This window comes from Hirundo rustica, chromosome 3, assembly GCF_015227805.2.
Source record: "Hirundo rustica isolate bHirRus1 chromosome 3, bHirRus1.pri.v3, whole genome shotgun sequence".
NCBI classification, from domain to species: domain Eukaryota; kingdom Metazoa; phylum Chordata; class Aves; order Passeriformes; family Hirundinidae; genus Hirundo; species Hirundo rustica.
In genome coordinates, this window is record NC_053452.1 from 1,811,499 (window position 1) to 1,831,488 (window position 19,990).

The window sequence follows — 19,990 nt, forward strand, 5'->3', positions numbered from 1 at the left end:
TACTGAATATAATTATGGAGGTTCTTTATAACACACACCAACCACTTGCACTCATGCTGAATAAAAAAGGGTATTTACCTGTGACATCTGATCTTGGCCAATATGTCAGTGTGTTACAGAGTTGGGAAATGATTGGAATAATGCCTGTGGTGCTTGTGCTGATGGATCCCAATTGATGTCTGTCAATCAGCTTGTCAGTAAATTTAAAAAAAAAAAAAATTAAAAAAACATCATTGGGAGATAGGTAAATAGGCTTAGTGTCCTGAATATACGTGCTTTTAAAAAATCCCAGACAACTACTACACTGGCATCAGTCTGAATTGGAAGGTATTTTTGGCGCACATTGCAAATGCAAATTTCTGTCAGGAATGAAAGAGGAACCAGGATTATCTTTGAGAAAATTACAATCATTGCAGGGATACTTTCCCAGCTGGTCCAAAGAGTTGTGCTCCTACTTAAATCTCAGATACAGCTAACTATGCATATTGCCTTCCTAGTAGAGTTAAACAGCTTATTTGATTTAATATGTCCATTTGATTATAATTAAATGGAAATTAATGAAAAAATTATTAAAATGTCAGCATACTGGCACTATAGTTCCTTACCAACAATAGAAATATTCTGTGTTGCTAATAACATGTCCTGCACTTTAAAAATTTGAGCTACTAAACAAGACTTGGGCTGGATCTTTGATGAGACATAGGAATGAAAAGTAAAAGGGCACAACAGTGTGGCTCTAATAATGAACTTCTGGTTGTAATTATTCTTTAGAGGAGCTTGTTTCATTTATCATGTGGGTATATCTTTTGGAGGTTCAGTTGGCACTTGCAATTTTTATGATGCTCCCCAGTTCTTGGTCATTTCTGACAAATTCCACAATACATTTTAACTTGAGTGATCATCTTAATGAAATATTCAATTTTTAAAAGGAATAATTTAAAATTATACATTTAAATAGAAGAATTCAGACTTACAGGGGTAGTATTGAGTCAGAATGGAAAATATTCTCTACCTTGAAGCTGGAGTTATGTTTTTATAATGGGTGTTCTTGCTCACCTCTACAATTTGATTCCACAAAGTCACTAGAACATATCTAATTGCATGTGTAGGAGATGCTTGTTTGCATCAGTAGGTTCATGTAGGAGCAGAGTTAAGCATGCAGAGAAATAAACATTTGCAAAAATCGGGGCTGAGTTATGCCTCTGTTTAACAAAAGTGATTTGACTTGAAAAATTTACTCTGTTAATCCCATGTTACAAACTCGTCAGAAATACGATGCATTTATAAGTATGCTGGAATATCAGGAAGCTCCCAGCTTTTCTAGTAGTGAAGGAAAACCCATCACATACTGCTGATCATACATCCGGAACACACAGTTGCTATTTCTAGAGCTGCTGTCTGTAGAACATTGGCATGCCAATCTGCATATCCAGTGTACTTTGAAAGGAGGGAAGCAAAAATGAGGATGAGAGTGAGAGGGGATGGGAAATAGGTGTCAGGCATCAGCGGGAAATAACTGTGTTTGATCCCAGGCATCACCAGAAGAACTGAGCAGCCAGCAAAAAGCAATTGCAACTGTGCTGGGAATATCCATCATTCCAAATTCAATCCTGCTGTAGTGTTACTTCTAAGCAAGCACCTTTCCTGACAATCCTGAAACACTATCCTCACCTTCATTTTACAGACCCTGGCAGATACTCATAGAATTTAGTTTTATTAGCATATAAATAAGAAATTGAGAGTATAAAGGGAGTGTAGGTCAAGTAGTGTCTGTGGGCTTTGGCTGCCCTGGACTGCTGTGCCTGTCCTTAAGTCCTGTCATTCTTCAGATGGTAACTCCCACTACTGCAGTGTGGGGTAACAAGTGACTTGTGCCACTGAATCAGCACTGACCCACTTAGCAAGCAACACATCCTGGCGTTACCTTTAGTCCACAGACAACACTTGCTACGTGTTCGTGCCCAGCCTGGTTTCTGCTGTCATATGAGCATTCATCACTCCTGGTATCTGCCACGCTTTAGGCTGCTCACTCAGATCCCTGCACTGCTCTCCCTTAGCTCACTGCTCTCTTTGCTCCTCATGTCTATTCAGTTCCACCCATCTTGGCTCCCTCTTCTCCATGGCCAGCCTGATCCTGCTCCTCCAGCTATGTTTCCCAAGATGCTGTAAATGACAGCTGTCCCTCTTCTACCATCCCAATTGCTGCCGTTCCCTCCTGGTGCCTTAAGTTTTATTTTCCATGTATTCCATGTTCTGTGCTACCCAGGTGCAGCTCTGAGCTCATACTCGGTGTCACTCAGCTCTCTGCACACAGCAGGGGCACAAAACAAATCCTTTTCCTGCTGCACACCCAGGACAACTTTCAGCCCCAAAAGCACAAACAAGGGTGGCTGGAGGGAGGAACAAGGAGGATGGGAGCTCACAGCCTGGAGCTGGAATTGGACAATTAAACCCCAATATGCAAATGGGCCAGAACTGATCAAAGTGTGAGACCTCGTAACCGTTTGTCCATTTTGTGACCATTTTGGGTCCACCTTGGGTGTAGCCCTGGTCAGGTCCTGTCCTGCCCAAGGTGGATCCTGGAGGCCATTCAATAAATCCCTACTTTATTCTCCAGCTCTGTCCAGTCTCTGTCTCATTTCAGCCTTCCCAAGGCATCAGTTTTCTTGGCCAGCCAGGTAGGAAAGAATAAAATATTTATTGAAAGGCCTCCAGGATCCACCTTGGGCAGGACAGGGCCTGACCAGGGCTACACCCAAGGTGGACCAAGAATGGTCACAAAATGGACAAACGGTCACGAGGTCTCACATCTTTATAAGTTTTGGTGCATTTGCACATTGGGGTTTAATTGTCCAATTCCAGCTCCAGGCTGCGAGGTCCCATCCTTCTTGTTCCTCCCTCCAGCCACCCTTGTATGTGCTTTGGGGCTGAAAGTTGTCCTGGGTGTGCAGCAGGAACAGGATTTGTTTTGTGTCGCTGCTGTGTGCAGAGAGCTGAGTGACACCGAATGTGAGCTCAGAGCTGCACCTGGGCAGCACAGAACCTGGAATACAGCAAAGATAAAAGTTAAGGTCTCACTCTCACCTATAATTTTGCTGCTGTTCTGCTCCATCTGAGGTTTTGTATCAGCAAATGGAAGAGTCGTGTTGGCTGCTGCTGCTTCTCCTATATCTAAGCACAGCTCTGTATTTATAAATGGCATAACAATCTCTCATAGTAATAAACCTTCCCAAGAAATACCACACCAAATACCAGCAATGATTTTAGGCCAAATCATATTGCATGGGGAGAGCCAGAAGAGCTTAAAAATAAATTATTCAGGCCATTTCTACGTCTAGATAAACTCTGAATCATTTGTTATAATGGTATAAAAATTACTTCACCTAAAGTGGTTTGGAAAGTTATACCTGAGCATGAGAGGAGGCATGCAGAATTTCAAGAAGATAAATTCCAGCTTTTGGAAGCAGAGTTTGAAAAGCAGCTGAAACAAAAACTGTTTGACCATTGAGTAGGGGATGACATTGCAAGGAGGAGGAGAGAGCCTCCTTTTCTCAGAGCAAACGAAATATCCAGGTCTGCCAGGAGCAGGCCAGCCCAGCCCTGCATTCTGTCTCACTGTTGAATACTTAGTATATAAAAAACAAGAGGATTTGAAGAAAAAAGAGAAAAAAAAAAAAAAAAGGTTTTATTTTTTTCTCAATTCTTTTAAAACTAAAGAAATTAAGAGGAAAATGTATAGTTGAAAAGTTGAAGCCAGTGATGTGTGTTACAGTTTTCTCATCCATGTCTTAAATCTAGCGTCTGCTTTTGTTCCAGATAGTGTAGGATGAACTGTGAACGTTGTAAGCTCCTTCAGGAGACGGTGAAAAGGAGCTGCAGGATTCCTGGGGGAGGAGAAGCCCACATGCTTTAACTGAGTGCATCTATGCTAACAGGAGGCCTTTTAAAGGCTTCCTTGAAACACAATATTGTCTTCCAAGGTTAATCCAGGATAGTAATAATTAATTGTAAATTGAGAAACGGCTTTAATTCTTCAAAACTAGAAAAACCTGATGTACCAAGCCCACTCACTTAAAGGGCCAGCAGTAAAAGAAGACAATGTGGCCACACAAAGCGGGAGGCTTGCAAGTGTTTAGCTCTTAGAAAGTAAAGTGAAATGGGAACGATTTTCACTCTCTCTTTCGTATAAATTTAGCATCAACAAATGTTTTTAAAATGCACCTGCTTGATGGATTAACGTGATTTATGTCTAGTGTCAAGTAATCTGTGGTGGTGTTCTTTTTGACTATCTGGACATAGTTTTTCATCAGCAGGAATCACTGCAATTACATGACCAATAGAAGGCAGAAGGTTGATCATCAGTGATAAAGCTCAAGATGGATTAGTGTCGTGTTTCTTATATCTTTGTTCCTTATCTTAAGAAGCCATCCTGAGTTCCTTTTTTTCCCAACTCTTAGACTTTTTTTTGTTTGCTTGTTTCCTGCTACTTGAGTGAGAACCATTTAAGATATTGGTAGGCTTTCCTAGTGCAAAAGGAAGGGCTTTCGAGTTGCAGTTTCATGAATAGCTGTTTAGTCATAGAAGTGTCATAATTTTGAGTAACGAAAGATTTTAGTGTAGTATGGCATTGAAGTATGTTAAAAATATTTTAAACAATGCCATGTTGAGTGTTTTTGCTGGCTACATCCTCTCAGTTTGCTTTGCTGTGAAGATATCCTGGGACATACGTAGAAGCCATCAGGAAAAAAATCAATGAGCTGGATGTTGGATGGTGCACCAAAAAGTAATAATGGCTATAACGAAGCCAAAAGAATAAGTAATAGAGTCAGAACCATGTACTTCCTGTAGTATTGGATGTAGTATTAGGCTTGATTACTTTGAAACCGCCACACCGTGACCTTTATTTTGTCTGTCTTTAAAGGCTTACGACGGGTTTGCCAGCTTGGGAATATCGCGACTGCTGGAGCCCTCGGACATGGTTTTGTTAGCCATCCCTGACAAACTGACCGTCATGACCTATCTCTACCAGATCAGGGCACATTTCTGCGGCCAGGAGCTGAACGTGGTTCAGATAGAGGAGAACAGCAGTAAGAGCACCTACAAAGTGGGGAACTACGAGACGGACACCAACAGCTCCGTGGACCAGGAGAAGTTCTACGCAGAGCTGAACGACCTGAAGCGCGAGCCCGAGCTGCACCCCCCGGACAGCGGCTTGGCAGACTTTGCCTCGCAGGATGACTCGGTGTTCGTAAACGACAGCGGCGTCGGCGAGTCTGAGAGCGAGCACCAGACTCCTGACGACCATCTGAGCCCAAGCACAGCTTCCCCTTCTTCACGCAGGACTCGAAGCGACACGGATCCACAGAAATCCCAGCAGAGCTCTGGAAGGACTTCTGCGTCTGAAGAAATCGGGAAGTGTGGCGGTACAGACGTGACGCAAGCGCAGCCGGTGTCGGGAAGGAAGAAATTGCTGATAGCTGACACTTTAGACTTCAGTGACTTAGCACATGTCAGTGATCAAAAAGAGGATATGTCTCCCACAGTTGCTTGTGAAGATAACAACAAGAAGAGACACCAGAGCTTAGACAGTACCCCTGGTTTCTCAGAGCAAGAAAAGCTGGGATGTATAGGATCCACAGAGAGCACAAGAGCAGATCCCGGTTCACCTGTCACAAAACCGAGTTTATCTCCTACTTCTAAGCCTGGATTCTCCTATAATGTGGATACAGATCTTGCAAAGAAACCACATGCTTCTCCGAGGCAAACAGAATCTGATTCTGACAGTGATGCCAGAACAGCTTTAAATCATGCAGATCAAACTGCAAAAACAGCCCAGGTAAGACATTTGTGCCTGTGAATTAGGATGGAGGTGCTGTTCAAGTTTTTTCTCTGTGTTTGTAATTTACACCAAATCTTCGGCATAAATGGTGAGGTGAGCAGTGTGTTTTTATTTTTGGGCAGTAAATATTTTGCCTGAGAAGTAGGTGGTGCTGAAAAACAATCATTTGATTAAAAGCTAATTTATAGAAATTGTCTCTCTGTTGATCTTTCCAATCTCTCTCTAATTAAAGAAATTTGTGTTCTCAACTGTCTCAAAGATGGCTCCAAAGCTTTTGCCACTGTCTGTTGCAACTCGTTTCCTCTGAGTGTTGCATACTGAAGCAAAAACTGGAAAAATATATCAATCCATTAAGAAATGTAAAGCTTTTGAATACCTTAAAATTTATTAAAGATATTTCAAAATCTTGTCTGGGAAGCCACAGAGTCTCATGAACATAGCCAGGATGATGAGGTAGAGACTCCAGACTGTTAAATTATGCTGCTTTCCCTTGAGTGGCCTAAGGCATGTTACTTCACCACAATGTCATTTTCCTTTCCATAAAGATAACAGTGTATGCCCACCTACTTTGCAGATTTATTGTGAGAATGGAAGTTGAATGTTATATATATGCTGAGCATTATCAATAAATCATATCATCATAAAAATATGTAAAACATGTTATCACCTCCACCTACAAAAATGCTAAAGCTAGCTTATAATTTTACCCCTGTGAAGAGTTTTCTTCAGTTTGGGCTTTGTGCCATTAGCTCTGGTAAGAAAAGAATATATCCAGTCTTTTGGTAGTGTGCATTGCTTCAAATATTTTTATGTTGTTTATTTTGGGGTTTTTTTTTCTGAGTAAGCACCATAAAGATCATTTTATTGCAAGAGAAGCAGTCTATAGTTGAGTGATAATGGCCAAATATTGGTTCCAGAGCCAGGTAATTTCTTTCCTTTAATCAGTGAAATCTTATGAGGTTTCTTTTCATCATCATCATCATCATCGTCATCATCTTCATGTACTGGATGAGAAAGGAACAGCTTGGCCCATACAGAATAAAAGAGCAGGAGGAGACAGGATTTGTTCTCTGTGAAGATTTTCATGGGCAGGGGTGTTAGAGGCAGTTCTTCAATGTTAATTTTATCGGTGCATTTGCACATGGGAATAAAATCTCAGCTATGAGGCTCCCTCTGAACCTACACTCGGTTGCTGGTTAGAGCCAACCACCTCCATTTCCACGTGGTTGTTGCAGGAGCGCAGCAGGCAACACCTGGCCCAGCCCTGGCCCATGTCAAGGCCTAGGGATGCATTTTCCCACTCTTCATAGTTGACCTTGACTGAGAAAGCAGCCCTTGGGAGTGGGTCTGCATGGGAGCTGCTCATGTTCTCGTGTTGCCTGTGCAGAACCCCCTTTTGCTATTTCTGCTCTGCAAATAAACCCAGTCCTTGGTATGAAGATGTGACTTCCTTGTGCATATTCATCAATTCAGTAGAAGCAGATATTTTTGCAGGGTTTTTTGCCTTGTACCCAGCCTCTTTGTGTTCAATTTAAGTTATAAGTGAGTGGCACCCATATAAGTAGCCAACAAAGCTTTTTTTGTTGTAGTTATATTTGCATACATATTAAAGTAAAAAAGTAAACACATAGCACGTTTGACATGGCTTCTATGAAGCCGGTTGGGTTTTTTCCACAGTTGCAGTTTAAAGGCATTAAGTGTTGATAGAAATTAATTTTTAAGGGGAAGGAAGAGAACTATTTACATTATAAAGGCCCACGACTTCATTTTTTTTTACATTTTGATCATCTTTTCATTTCTGTAGAATGCTCTGTCACCTCACGAAGACATAATTCATGTGGCTCCTGACCTTTATTGTATAGGAAGGCCTCTGGCTATTAACTAGTGTATAAATGTTCAGTACCCCGAGGCTGCCTTGCTGTTAATTATATTTCTTTATTTTTAAGCAACGTATGTTGTCAAGACAGGAAGAACTTAAAGAACGAGCGAGAGTTCTGCTTGAGCAAGCAAGAAGAGATGCAGCATTAAAGGCAGGGAGTAAACAACTAAGCAGTGCCCTCATCCCAGCCCGCACTAAGCAGCTGAACGACGTAAGGAACGTTGGCCAGTCTTGCAGTTTACGGAGTTGAAATGCGTTGTGTGTGCTGTCGCGGGGGGGCTTGTCCTTGCAGAGCGTTTCTTCTCCAGGTTTGGTGTGTCACGTGTCCTCCATTCGCTTTTAAAACCTGTTTCTCCCGACGTTGTGGCAAATAGAAAGGTGCCTTCCCACTTCCCTGGAAGCGGAAGCGTGGGAGCGCCTCCTTTGATTGGCGCTGCAGTTTGTGGTGGGATGGAGCTCAAATGTTTCTCGCTAAACGCTAGTGAAGTAATTTGTGCTATTTCTGATTACTTCTCTTTCAGTTCATGTAAATCATTTCCTTGAGCCTCTGATGTGAGCTCCTCGTTACTTGAGAAGTGTTGTTGCAGTGAATGGAGGTGCTTGTGTCAGTCTTGTAAAAGAGTTGATGAAACGATTCCTTTTTATCACCAAAGTTGATTATGCTGATGAGGGGGGAAAGTGGAGCTGGGGAATGAGCTCCAGTGTTGATGCAGCTGTGGTTGCATCTCCAGTGGCTTCCATGGTGACCTGGAAGGATCCCTGCTCTCTGGAGATGAAAGCTAATTAATTTTTATGCAAACCTTTGCAATGCAGGTTTTGTGATTCTAACTGTCGCACATTAGAGACTGTACTGGCAGCTGAGAATGTAAATGTAACTGAAAAATAATGATACAGAGAAAGGCTGGAATCTGTACACATTCCCACCTTTCAGAGTCGAGTCCTGAGGGACAGATTCTGCTCTTTACAGGGGTGGGATCATACAGTCAAAAACTGGAGACAGTGATTTATTTACACATTTCATTTTATTTTCTTAACTCTCTTGAATCCGTGCTGTTTGGGTTTTTTTTTGGTAGAAATTCCTCTCTGTAGACAGACACTTCATTTTACTTTGAAATATATTCATATACCCAGACAAGTCTTATTTATATACCTATTTGTATAATGATATAGAAACTATTTTTTCGTATTTTGTTTTTTAAGTTTTTTCCTAGAAATCTATATTTTAGTATAAATTTCACTTTGGATTTTTTTTTAGTTATCTTTCCATAAAGAAAACGGCATTAGGGGAGAGTTACTATAGGCAACTACTCAGGCAGGAACAGCTGTAATTAAAGTTGCCTAACATTTTTTATTACAAGCTCCTATTTTCAAAGGTTTTACAACTTTGCTAGTATTTTATTGTTTGAGCTGAAATCTTCCCTGTCAGTTCTTCTGCCTCAGGGTAGTACTTTTAATTTTTTTTTTTTTAACATCAGAAAAAAACCCTGTTCATCTCTTTCTCTGTATTAGGTTGGACAAAGCATTGCTTTACTCATATTAAAAACCGGTAAAACTTGGAAAGATGGTTAGATTCCCTTGAAAAATCTGCTCAAAACAGTCGAAGTTGTGTTAATACCACAATCTTGTCAGAGATCAGAAGATCAGAAAAGTTCCTAAGTGTCAGTAAAAATTATCTGCATGGACACTGCCCAGCAAGAGCATCTTTTACCATTTTTTACCATCTTTTACCATGTCCTAAGCATCGAGGCCTCTTCTGATGCAGATCAGAGTTTTGGGAAGCAAAACTTTCTGGTTTAGACTCGAATGAAATCCAAACAGCAGTAAAAGGAGCTTCCCCCTGAGTAGGTGGCAATGTGAAGTTGGACAATCATGAAGATGGTGTCCAGGCTATGAAACCCAGCTGAAGGGCAGGAGATGGTGAAGGGTTTTCAGGGTGAGCGTTCAGACAGCCGGATTACCCACGGGACCTTATTTCATTTGAAAAATTTATTAGAAGCCTGCAGGAAAGGGAAGGGCAGTCTTTTAGGGCAGCTTGGCAGAACCAAAATTTCTTGCTGCATTCATCAAAAGCTCAAGGAGAACTGTCCTGGAGCAAATGGTCGTGGCCCATGTGAAATCTGGGCACTCTGAGCAGACTGTAGTGGGCACTCTTGACTTGATTTATTGTCACATAAGAATGACAAAGGCTCCTCAGCTCTGGTGTGTGTTGTGGGGATGCGATTTGGAGATTCTTATAATTGGTGTGTAATAATATACATTATCTAAAGCTGTGTGTAACATGTATGTATATGTTATATATCCCTACACGTGCATATTCTGAAAGAGAATGCATGTGTGCATCAGCATGTATAGGTGTAATGTAAAACACATTGATTTCTGTTCTCCTTTAGCATACGTGATATTAGTAGAGATGAGGCACTTCCATTTGATGTACTTCTGCCAGTTTTCTACGGGTCATTTTTCATTTCCTTGTTAGCATATAGCACAGACTTATTTCTATTCATGGTTTTTTGGTCATTAAGGTTAACAATGAGAACTTTGACTCAAAGCAGTGTTGTATGTGTCAGTGTGCAGTAATGTGTAGTGGTGTGTTATCCAAATGAGAGTTGTGATAATGAGAATCAGCATTTAGTAGTGGGAATTGGACGAGGCTCATTTTCAGGATGGATTGAGATTCAAAAGAGAATGGTTTAAAACAGGAAGATCTAATTTTAAATAAGAAAACTTCGAAGAGATAGTTCAGGGGCAATACTCTTGAAAGTAACTCTTGAAGTTTGCAATTTTACCTTTTTTGATACCTTCTCAGAAAGAGCTTTAAGCATCCTAGTCTTTCAGACTGTGCTCTGTCAGTCACCCCAGCTAAGCAAAGCCACTAAATTAGTGACTTTAGAAAAGTCTCATCTCCTAAGCCTTGCTGTTCCCCCTTTCCGTGTGTCGTGTGAGAAGCAGGAGTTTCAGCTTCCCCAGTGACCGGGTGAGAGCAGCCATCAGTGCCTGGGGTTGGACAGTGTGCACGGTGGGGACGGACTGTGGCTCTGCTCAGGGCCAGCAGCAGGGAGGAAGTGTTCAAATCTCTACCGTGGCCATAAATGCAGGTTTATTTAGTGTGTGCCCGCCCAACACTGTTCCTCTTTCTCCTCTAAGCGCAGAGCACAGCCTCATTTCCCCCATTTCTTCCCTCCTTCCACCAGGATAGAAGTTTTTTCGGTGTTATGTCTGCTTATTTGGTGCTTCTCAGAAGCCTTCAGTCTCAAGCTGCATGCATGCCAGGCAGCATGTGGAGGGATGTGTGCAGGTATTTGAAGTCTAAGAGGAGACTGCATTGATCAGAACCTCCTTGAAATCACGCTCATGGTTTGGGAGGATCATAGCTGTGTCATTAAAATTGATGCAGCCCTTTGGAGACTGGAAGAATTAGCTTAAGAGCTCTGTGAACAGTTACTGATCCCTTCGTGGATCCCTTTCTCTATGGTAGATTTATAAACAACTCAGCCTTTCTGCTTGCTTTCTCGATTTATGTGTGCATGTGGTGACTCTTTTACGAGATGCTCCTGTCATTTGCAATCTGATATAGCAGCTGTAATCACTTAGCTTTTAACCAGGAGAGCCTTTTTATTAGCTTACTCATTTTTATTTAACTTGCCTTTTCTCATGGTGAATATCACAGGGCTAGAAGGGACATATCTGCTCCCAGCAGATGCTGTAAAATATCAACCTGCAGTGATGGTTGTTAGCGGCAGCAGCTTGGCTGAAATGTGATGTTGGGAAGGTGAGGAAACTGGAGCTGGGCTGTGTGACCTATCCAGCGAAGTGACAGGCTGGAGGGGACCACAGTGAGTGGGAAATACTCAGAAGTCACGGGCATTTCCAGGAGAGGAATCCTCACCTGCAGAACATGGGGTGGAATCTCTTAATTCCCGAATCTCAGCATAACTCTGTTGTCAGCAAACATCTAAAGGCCGTTGGCAAAATCTTCTTCTTTTCTTTTAGTGCCTGGGCCACATAAAGAATGGAAATTTACTGCAGCTGTCATTTACTCTCCAAACTCAAATGGCTATGGTTATGGAGTCAGCATGATTACAGAGAATGGAATTAGGAGTTAAGAAATGCACAGGCAACTTTAATTAACCTCCTTTGTGTATATGCATTATGATGTAGTCTTTAATTATGTGATCACATACTATTCTCCCCAAAGCAATTGTGCCTCCTTTTCCTCAGAGGAGAGAGGTGATGTAGAAGGCTGTTTGTCCAGGGGACCTCTGTGCTTTTGATTGCAGAAATTGGAAGGTGCACGACAATCTTTTCACGAGGAGTGAAAAGATGAGGTCATGGTTAAGGTGCTTGAAAGAATTAAATGTTCTTCTGCCTTCACCTGAGTTCCTGATCAGTGCCACTAAGTCTTTTGAGCCAAACGTCCTCCAGGTGGTCACTTTTTGTGTGTCCTCCCTTTCTGGATCGCTTTGAGGCAAAACTTTGATTTGCAGATATTTTGAGCATCCAGGTCTGTCAGGGAAATCAATTGGAGCTGTGCTTGAGACATATAAAGTGCTCTATAAAGCTTAGTATACTGAAAAAAAATCCAAGTAATAGGCTTCCCAGAGCAGGCACCCAGCAATAGATCCTTTTAGCTGGATCTCTCCGTCTCAGTTCTCGTCAGAAGAGCAGGGTAATAACTCTTCCACGGCTTCTTGTGAGAAGGGAATGTGATTAATGCTCTTGAGGCTCTTAAATTCCATATAGAGTGGGCACTGTAGGAAGAAATCAAGAAATTAACAGCGCTGTCTTCAGAGCAAGATTTGAATATTGTGGTGTAAATAGTAATGCTACGTACCGATGGGCCTGCATATTGAAGAGTGAAAATACTGAATTTACTGAACACCACTGGGTAGAGCTCAGGTCTGGGCTGAAGAGCAGGAGATAGTGAAAGTAAAAGGTGGTGCCACAATAAGACTCTGTTTTAGAGGATACAGAGCAGGATGGAAATTAAGATTATGCCCACCAGCTTTATTTCTGGCGTCTCCTAAATCCTGTGTCAAATTCTTTTAACTTGTTTTTGTAAGGTAGACGGCTTTAGCAGGGAATGCCATATCTAATGGAATTCATGAAAAATAGTGCTCGTCTGGCAAAGGATGTGTTTTTCTCCCTACCAGAGGCTACAGATAGTTTCTGAAGTTATTTGGGTTTTGCATGAGCTAAGGATTCCTCCTTACTGAATTTAGGTGTGGGACTGGGCCTCCCATATATGGATTTGGCCGAAAAATTTGCATATTTAGGATCCAGCATAGATTCTGGGATGCAGGAGTTGGATAACATGACACCTGGAGGGAATCACTCTGTCTTCTGCCTTTGGTGAAATGGGAAAATAGCAATTATTTCTTCAGCATTTGAGTGTAACTACACTAAAAACTGTGAGGGGCTCCATTTGAACAATAAGAATTTAAACCAGAGTAATACAAACTGACGTGGTTTGGAGAGTAATCCTGAGGCTGCTGCTGTGCTTAAGTGCAACTGTTGCTACCCTGCTTTCTGTACAGGGAAAGATTCGGGTTTAATTATCTCTGGTGCCATTATTTTGTTTTTATTCAAGCTGGATGACAGCAGTAGCCGCCTCAATGTGTATATATTGAAAAAAAGAGAAAGATTTGGAAGAGCAGTGGCGATTATGTTCAGCTCTTTGAGTAGATTTTGCAGATGCAGAGTGCTTCACCAAAAAGCTGCCTCCTCCAAACACACAAACATTCTGTGCAGGGTGCAGAGGAATGGGCTGTGCCATGAGATTGTTTCTTCTTGCTCAGAATACTGCTTTTTATTACACCCTTGCTCAAAGGACTTGTTGCAGCTGTATCTAATTCATTTTTAATAAGCTCTTTCTACTTCAGGTGTCAGTCTGTTGTGCCCATTGCTTTTCATTTTCGTGAATATTTGAGTGCAAAATGATAACTTTTTTTCTTTTTTTGCACGCACTGGACTAGTGGAAATGGGAGCTCTTTTTAGAAAGGCTTCAGAAAGTGACAGAATCTGAAAGGAAATTAATCTTCATGATCTTTAATTTTGGTTGCATACATTTGCACAGGTCCTGGATATTCTGACTGCAATAAAAGCAAAGCAAAGCATTGTTTTAAATGCTCAGAAAAAACTCTTTAATAAGTGATGCAAATTATTGATCATGTCCAGCAATAATCTGCTGCCCCTCTGAACTAATAAGTTCTAAACTGTCCAAACTTATCTCCAATAAGTAAACTTATTGTAAATAAGTAAATAGTAAGTAAACTTATGAGTAAAAAATAAGTAGCCAATATGAATGGAAGTGTTCAGAGTAGACAGCAAAAATAGAATATTTTAATTTGTTTGAAAGATGCCTTAAACTCAAGGTAACAATGTGAGTGTTCTTTACTCCAATTATATTTTCAGGTTCTTGAAAATGAGCACAAAATATCTTCATTTAGTATTTTTTTTTTTTTCTATGTCAAACCAGAATCCTTACTTCTGTGACTTTAGGAAAGGTATCCAGTCCACTGCTGGATTTTTCATAGTCTCCTCAACTGGAAAATAAACGTCTGTGATTGAGGTGGTAATGTTAATTCATTTAAGGAAGCACTCCTAAGTTATTCCTATCTTGTTTTTCTTTTTTAAAAAATAGATTTAAAACCTCATCTTTATTAATTAAACATCTAGCATGAGTTTATTGAGGTGCAGGACTTTGCAGGTGGCAACCTTGGTCTTTTAATATTAATTGGAAAATATTGATTGAAAAAAGACTAGTCTGTCATGCTGATAATTGCAACCAGATTTAGATATGATCTCTAGATCTTCCCAAGATTGCATAGAAGGAGTTACCATTTAATTGGTAAAAAGATTGAACATTATTTTGGTAATCCCTGAGCTTTGGTAACTTATTCCCTGTTGTTCATTTATATGTCTTGTCTGTATGCCACTATAAAGTGGTTAAATATGGTGTAAGCTGATAAGACCGTGCTGTGGAGTATTTACATTTGATGAGCATTCCAAGTTTTGTAGTTGTTTTAACAACATACTTTTCTTTAGCTGGAGGTTAGACCTGCTGACTGAACGCTTCAAGCCCACAACTGACCTGATATTTACTTCTTTACAGCGACACTCTAAGGTTGAGATAGTCTGATCTCAATTCCTTGATGGCAGGAGCAGGCAACTTGTTTTATTTAACGTTCCTCAAAACATGAAAAATAAAAAGTAATCTGTAACTTTCCAAAAAGGTTCCACATCTTTTGACTTCATATTTGGTCTGTTTAAGCACTTTCTTGCTATGAAGTCGTGGTACTTCACTGTACAAAAACAATGCTGTAGACAAGTCCCTGATGTAGCTGGGAAAATAAATCAATTAGTGCAAGTAAACTGATTTTTGAGAAGAATTAGTATGCACTGTCAGTTTTATAGCAGGAGGGATTTCCAGAATAAAGCATAACCTTTGATAATGCACAACAAATGTTAGCAGTTTCAGTTTTAGATAGAAATGCTTGAGTTTCTCAGCTGATTTCTATTGCTGTTATTTCTGTAATGTGTATCTGTTTACACCAGTTAAGGATCTGGCCTAAAGATGTAAATTTATTTATTATGTGGCTGTAAATTCAAGCCCAGTCTGCAGTCATCACATTAACTCGCACGCCGACAGAAAACAGGCTGGCAGTTTATTCATGGAATTCTAAGATCATGTGAACAGAACTAGTTCCAAAATTTTAGCATCTTCTATCCATTTATAAATATTAGTTAAAAAAAAAAAAAACCACCAAAACCCAAAACCCCTCTCTTGTTTCAGAGCTATGCCTTTTGTGTGCAGAGTGAGACCCGGGTTTCTCAGCCCCTGGAATGCTCTTTTTCTATCGCTGCTAATAGCTGTGGACGTTTTCCGTGTGGATGTTCAGTACGCGCTGTTGTGAATCCCAGGATGATATCACCATTACTTAGAGCTGTATTTTGCATTGCCTATTCTGTGATTGCTCAGCATGCACAAGGGTAGAGTTAAAATCTTTATTCATTTCATTTAAAAATGTTTCTTTTGTTCTCCTTATCGTGTTCTGGCTTTCCCAAGGATATATGCCTTGAACGAAAAGTCACATGTGCATTACTAATTGTGTGCCATTGTATTTACAGTTCCTAGTGGTGGCACTGTGAAGCTACTAATTCTTTTGCTTCACTTGATGTAAAATAATCTGAGTGTCTTTGATAGCAGTGAAACAGTATTAATTGTTTTGTACATTTCTTGGTCACTCTTCTTAGGTGGTCTTCATAATCTATTAGAACTTTCAGCCAGATTTTTGTAATGTCATGCCTCCAGCAGTGATTAAATTGGTAATTAATGAACAGTCCTTGGCAACATAAACCACATCCCGTTAATTTTCCCTTTTGAGTTTTTTCGAAGTTGTCGTCTCTGTCAGAAAGCATTGCGCCACCTTGCTACGGCCCCTTGGCATGGAACCACGGCGACGGGATTTTTTGCAGCCATTAGTAGATCAGAGCAGTAATTTCACAGTATTTTGGTCAGGGTAATTATAGTACCAAGTACCGAGTAGAGTTGGGAATTCACACAAGAAGTCCAGAAATACCAGGTGAGCTTCCTTGTGTTCACTGGGACGTTATGATTAGTTTAATTGGGCTTTGTTTGATTTCAGCCGCGGAGACTCTTTGTGCCACGGCACTGCAGCCACTTTCCACTTTAGTGTTTCTGACCTGCATTGACAGGAACTGGTGCAAAAATGAACTCTTTGAAGTGGGACTCTTTGGAGAGGGCAACTAAAAAAGGGGAAGAGCGATGTGTAAGTAGTGTACTGTAGCAAAGCACGACACCGGGCCAAACGCCCCGCGTTTTGCGGGTGATGGGATTCGAATTCTTTCATATTTTCAGCCGGAACAGATAATATTTCTGCCACGTTTGTGCAAATCTCGAGTAAATCACTGCATTTTAAAAACACAATCTGCTTTTAATCGCTGGCTTTTACGTAGCACCTGCTGTTCTACCTTCCTTTGAAGATACAGTTGTTTCTCTCACCAGAAATTCTGTGAATTCGTCTATTTCAGTCCTGCAAACAAATCTGGGCAAATGCATTAATGAGACCGCAGCTGCACTTAGAAGTTCACATGTCACAAAATAGTAGGTAAAGGCATTCATACTTGAGTGACTGACTATAGGTGTAGTGGCCTTCAGCAGTACATTGTGCACATTAAACTTTAAATAGTCACTTGCCTGTTGGCTTCTGAATGAAAGGACTGTCACTGGTCACTTCTCCTAAAGCCTTAATGAAACCAAATAGTTTGCTACGAGTTTGGGCCTAACCATTGGGGTGTTTCATGCAGTCTTGTCAGTTGATGTTCATGAATTGACTTGAACGAAGATCAAAGTGTTTCTCAAAATGGAGAAGCGGGGAGAGAGACAGCTCCTTCAATTGCACCACAAGAGCTAATCAAGCCATCAGTTCTTTATGCACTCTGCGTGCCTTTAGAATTTAATACCCAATGGTTTGTCAGGACAAATTGAAATTCGGGGGTTGGCGAGGAGCGGGGGGGAGGTGGAGAGTGTCCCTCCTCGGCCTGCTGAAAATAAAATAAGCGCTTCACTGTTCTGGAGGATCGTTTCGATAAATTTTATCATTTCACGTAGAACTGCAATGCTGATTAAACGTTTGGCGTTGAAAAAAGAAGTTACGGTGAGGGATTCAATGGGCATTATGCACCTTAGCGCTGAGTAAAGATTCAGGTTCAAAGTGAAAGAGAAACTAAACTCGGGGTGATTTTTTTGTTTCTTTGATTGCTAATGAACTTTTTTTTTTTTTTTTTTTTTTTTGCCAAGACATTTTAAATTGGATTCAGAAGATAGATTTTTGAGTGTCAGTTAAAACAAAGTCATGTGAAAATGCCTCTCTCTCTCCCTCCCTCCCCTTTTCTCTTTTTAATTGATATGATTTAGGCAGAGGAAAATGGTAAGGGGGATTTTTCTATTGCAGAAGCAATTTTTAAGGGATTTAGTCTTATTTAGCCTGAAGGTCTTCACACTAATGAGAGCACTTAAGTTACGTCCAGGCGTTGATTAGACAGCTCATCTATCAACTGGAGCATGAGAATTTGTATTTTAGGTACCTTTTATACATTATAATTTTTTTTTATTACTTTAGACTTTATTTTCCACGAATCCTTAATTGCCTTCTTTCACATCCACGCAGTCTGTAACTCGGCTGACGGAGTACAGATGCGAACAGGGAGAAATGCTAGATGTTTGATGTCGAGCACATTTCGATACATTTCGGTGATACCGAAATTTCCACAGTATCGAAACTGCATCTGTAGAAATTGGCGTGCTGGATGCAAATTGCTACCAAGACACGTTCCTTAAACCGCCACAAGCTCCCTCAAAGTCTAAATGCATTTATTCGGGAAACACATAATGACATATGTATTTTTAAATGCCCAACTACTCCCCCCACCCCCCCGAATTGTGAATGCTCCCTCTACCTGTAGTTTTTTTTTTGCCTTGTTTAAAACACAATAGCGTCTTAATTATTTTCTGAACCGTTCTGAAAAGTACAGCTTTTGTAACTTTTTGACATTTCAGGTTTAAAAAAAATTAAAACGTTGCCACCAGCTTGCACTATGAGCAGCCTGTAATAACAGTTAAAAAAGCTTTCTGAACTATTTGACAAGATTTCTTAGTGCTGAGGCCATATGCTGTAGCCTTTAAGCTATTTCTTCCTATCAGTTTCATTATCACCTGCCTCTGAGTCTCCAATATCATCAGTAAGCACATGCAGAATCATAATTATGCCATGTACAAGTTCTTTGATAACATGTACAGTTTTCTTCTTAATTCTTTATCAAATGCATTGATCGTGGCATGTGTGCATTGATCCAGGTCCACCATCTGGCTGTGTGTGATAAGCACAGTGGCATCTTTGCATTTCCACTGTCATTCATTGCGCTACAATTTGGCTGCAGGGGAGTAGTGGCTGGGATTAGCCCTGTTCTGCTACTTACTTGCATTTTAAGTTGACACCTCTACAGCGGCTCAGACCACATTACAAACTGAAACACATACGCACGACTTAGTGATGTGACACTCCTCAATAAGCTTACTCCACTAGCTACTCAACAATCTGTAATTGGATTTGTAGGAATAACAGCAAAAGATTTCCTAAGAATTGCTGGGGACAGAAGGTGAAGTTTTCTCATTATTGGCAAAAGGCTAGGTATAGATCTTAGGCGATTGGTATTTTCCATTAAAAAAAACCTGCCAGCAGTTTGCAGGACTTTTAAAAAAAATAATAATAAAAAAAACCCCCCACACAGCAAAGTAGGGTCCAGGGAGATGCAGGGTTTGCACTTGTTCTTTTCATTCTCATCACACAGAAGCAGACAGGGATCTCGTTACCCTCCCCCAAAAATTGAGAGAAAGGGGGGGGGGGGGGGAGGAAAACCAACTTTGGGAGGCCCCCTGGAGCCCGCTGGCTTTGTTCTGCTGGGAGTGACCCGGGAGCATTCCTCAGGAGGGCACGTCCCCTCCCTTGGCGCGGGGCTGCCCGCCCGAGGAGGAAGCTTCCCAGGATGGCAGTCTGAGAGATGCCGCTCTCCAGCTTACGCATCCCATGCACTTGCCAAAAGCCTTTGTTTCATAACACCACTTTTTTTTTTTTTTTCCCCTTCTTCTTTTCTTCTTCTTCTTTTTTTTTTTTTTTTTTTTTTTCCAAATTATAAAGTCAAGTTTACACAAGAGAAAATCCCTTAAGTGGAGCTCGACGAATGTTGACTCCTACAATGAGTAAGCAGCTTTCTTAACTTCTGTCTGTAGCTCAGCTGTGGAAAGGCACAGAAAACACCGCCTTTAGCCTGTTCATCTCGGGTGGGACGTTCTGCCCTGTCTGGATGGTGGCACTGTTTTAGGATATTTCTGAGCCTGCGTGCTTTGTGGGTCACGCTAATAGCACAGGCAGTCACGATGACAGGCAGAACAAGCTCATGGATCCCAGCACCTTAGGTGATTGCTGACCTTAATTATACTTCCTGGATGGGGGAAGCACAAACTTGCCTAAGCAGGGAAAATTCCAGGGAAGAAGTTAGCGGAGGCCTTTGTCTGCGCTTTTGGTGTAGGTCGGCTTTCTGGGTGGTGTTTCCTGGGAGCCCTGTGGGTCGGCAGGGATCTCTGGGAGAGCGCCTCGCTCTCTGCACCAGCTCAAGGCAGCGAGGACAGAAGGAAAACACAACGTGGTTTTGGAATTGGGTGTCTCAGCCCGTCCCTGAAACTTGCCGTAGAG

The 19,990-nt window shown here is 41.1% G+C and overlaps 1 protein-coding gene across 13 annotated transcripts in view; it reads left to right on the top strand.

Moving 5' to 3' along the window:
* Positions 1–19,990, top strand: part of EHBP1 (EH domain binding protein 1) — a 204,312-nt gene that overhangs the window by 125,684 nt on the left and 58,638 nt on the right. For 12 of the 13 annotated variants that reach the window (XM_040058768.2, XM_040058771.2, XM_040058774.1 and 9 more), the window contains 2 exons: positions 4,922–5,836; positions 7,786–7,929. In XM_040058768.2, the coding sequence (XP_039914702.1) occupies positions 4,922–5,836; positions 7,786–7,929 (1,059 nt within the window). The remainder of the gene's footprint in view (positions 1–4,921; positions 5,837–7,785; positions 7,930–19,990) is intronic. The other variant, XM_040058777.1, reaches the window with a different exon arrangement.